The sequence below is a fragment of the Dendrobates tinctorius genome, unplaced genomic scaffold, assembly GCF_039654945.1.
Source record: "Dendrobates tinctorius isolate UK_male_01 unplaced genomic scaffold, ASM3965494v1 ptg000157l, whole genome shotgun sequence".
Taxonomy (NCBI): Eukaryota; Metazoa; Chordata; class Amphibia; order Anura; family Dendrobatidae; genus Dendrobates; species Dendrobates tinctorius.
In genome coordinates this window covers 11,026,537-11,029,382 of record NW_027361824.1, presented here as the reverse complement: position 1 = coordinate 11,029,382, position 2,846 = coordinate 11,026,537, and the positions used below count along the sequence as shown (strand labels likewise).

The window sequence follows — 2,846 nt, the reverse complement described above, 5'->3', positions numbered from 1 at the left end:
CGCACTGCAGGACCCTGCTCTGCCCTCAACAGGGCAGAGCAGTGCGCCTGCACCGAAGCCACGACAGGACGGGAGAAGAGGACGGCATCGTATGAAGATGGGAGGAGCCGGACCGGACCGCCCCCTCCGGTGAGTATAATTTAACGTGTTTTTCTTCTCTTTCAGGTCACATGCCTGGGTGCCAACACTTTTGTCCATGCCTGTCTAGGACTCTCCCCGTTCACATGTATGAAGTCTGCAGCAGAGGTCTCTTTCCCTGCAGTCTGGCTGCTCGGATCTTGGATGTCTGCAGGTAATTTGCACCTGAGGACTGCACTCATTTTTTCCTCCATTGGGTTGGAGTCGCAGTGATCATCAATAATTAATATAAACTTCTTTTTACTTTTTAATCACATCCCAGAGATAAAGAACAGAAGGTTTCACAAAGAAAAGAGGCGAGAAGTGTCTTCTATATGGGGCCTGGTCATGTGACTATGGACCGCCACACACAGTGCAGGCGTCAGAGGCGGCGTGCATGGGTAGAGACCCTAGGAAGCAGCCTCAGGCGTGTGAGCCCTCTTCTTCCTCAGCTCCTCCATCCTCCTCGTCTGATAGTCCTGCATACAGTTCCTGAAGTCCTGCACTTGGTCCTGGCAGCGCCTCCAGTCCTGGTGCTCCGCCATACACTCCTGTACCGCGTAGTGAAACGCCGTACAACCGGTCCTTGCGATCATTTGATCCACTGGGTCCTCCTCCTCCTTGTCCTGCTGCTTGCGACTGCGGTCGTGAGGTTGAGACGTCGGGACTGCCATGCTTACTGCAAAACAAAAGAAAAATGGCTACATTAATGGGGTTGTCCACTTTTGGGAACCTTTTTTTTTTCTATTAACTAGATGCATGTATTATGGGCTAAAAATATTTTTTTGCAATAGGGTTTTATTACACATTTTACACCATTTTTCCTTCTATAACCTCTGAAGAGCAATATCTATTGCTGGCTGTAGAATGAGTTTACTGAGGATCCCTCAGTGAGCTCGGTCTGATGTTAACGTCTGCAACTCTTTTATCTGTCTGTTTTGGAGCTGATTTCTGATCACACAGACCACATCAAAGTTAAATGTACAGGGAAACAAACAGCCGGTAAGGGCAAAAGTGGGCAAAATTTCTAATGTAACCCAACTGTAAAAACTATTTTTAGCCTCAAATCCATGCACTTTATTTAAAAAAAAAGTCCTAAAAAAGAGGACAACTCCTTTAAATATGGCTCCTAACAACCCGTGATAGGGAAAGTAAACTTTGGTTTGTGTGGCTACTCGTCTTTTCCATCAGTGGAGCTGTGTGGTGTATCGGGGTTTTCCTTGCACACAGCTGTAGATTTTATTTCTACCATTTTTGATTACATGAGACTTTATCACTTTTTATTGTGAAATTTTAAATATGCGAATTCTGGGGGTTTTATTAATGTCATTTCCATTATGGGTAAAATAATGGCACATTTTGATAGATCGGATGCGGCGATGCCGAACATAGTACATTTTTTTTAAATTAATTTTGGATTGTGAAAAAGGCGACGATACAAAGTTTTGAGATTTGTTTAATGTCTTTAAAAACGTTATTTTTTGGAGGCTTCTTTTACCCTTCCCGGATTTTTTGCGGCCCCTTTTTACGGGCCGTATTGCCGTGATTTTTGAAGTCTCCCGCAAAGACGGGCCGCCAAAAACCTTCTCGGATCGCTGTTTTAACAAATTGTTGGGAAAAATACGGCGATCTGCAAATACGGCGTACCGCAAGAACAAGCTACTGTGGTTTTTGTGGTACCATTGAAATGTACTGCGGCCGTCTCCGCAAGCTGTGAAAAATATTGAGCAAGCTCTGTATTTTCTCGCGGCCGTATAAACGGCACTCCGATGTATTTTTGCAGGACAGTTTTGAGGCCCCATAGAAATCTATTGGGGGCCGCAAAATCACGGCAAATGTAAAAGAACCCTTTGGGTCTGTGCACACGTTGCGGATTCTGCTGCGGATTGGCAGCATATTCTCCTGCGGTGTACAGTACCATTAAAGTCTATGTAAAATGAAAAACGCTGTGCGCACGCTGAGGATTTAGGCTGTGTGCACACGCTGAGGATTTATCCGCAGATTTATACCCGCAGCATGTCATTTCTTTAGTGCGGATCCGCAGCGTTTTGACACCTGCTCCATTACAGGAATCCGCAAGTGTCGAAACGCAGGGGAAATCCGCAGTAAATCTGCAGAAAATCCGCAGTAAATCTGCACTAAATCCTAAGGTAAAACGTAGGTCATTTTACCTGCGGATTTAGCAAAATCCGCAGGATAATCCGCACCGTGTGCACATACCCTTATTCCTCTTTATTGCAGTTTATATATATATATATATATAAATCATTATTCTGCAGCCTTTCGGCCATTTTTTATGGGATCTGTGCTGGAGGCAGCTGTGACTGCAACTATGGACTCAACCTTAGATCTCCAGGGGGTTTCCATTCACTGACATCAAGGACAAAATCTTCAAAATGATGACAAATTAAAATATATCAGAAAAGTGTCAGTTATTACAACCTATAACACACACACACTATGAGGCAGGCTGGGACTTGTGGTCCCTACAGGCAGAGAGCCCAATAAGACACAGTGAATAATGGACATAATAAACCGAGGTGCTCACCTGGGCCAGACTCGCCATTTACATGTGTCACTGTGTCCTCTCTTCAATCTTGTCCCACTCTACTCTTGGAACTAACAAAAATATTTATTTAACTATTGTCCTTGTTTCCCCTATATCCACCAAAGCCCGCCGCCATTTTTTCGTAGTCCAATTTATCATTGCTTTCAACGCAGCAGAAAAC

The 2,846-nt window shown here is 44.4% G+C and overlaps 1 protein-coding gene across 1 annotated transcript; it reads right to left on the bottom strand.

The window, feature by feature from the left end:
* Positions 1 to 372: 372 nt before the first annotated feature.
* COA4 (cytochrome c oxidase assembly factor 4 homolog) lies at positions 373 to 2,810 on the bottom strand. The gene is made up of 2 exons (XM_073548555.1): positions 2,666 to 2,810; positions 373 to 796 (listed from the first exon to the last, which is right to left on the bottom strand). The coding sequence occupies exon 2, from the start codon at positions 789 to 791 to the stop codon at positions 528 to 530; it is 264 nt and encodes an 87-aa protein (XP_073404656.1). The 5' UTR covers positions 792 to 796; positions 2,666 to 2,810; the 3' UTR covers positions 373 to 527.
* Positions 2,811 to 2,846: the final 36 nt, after the last annotated feature.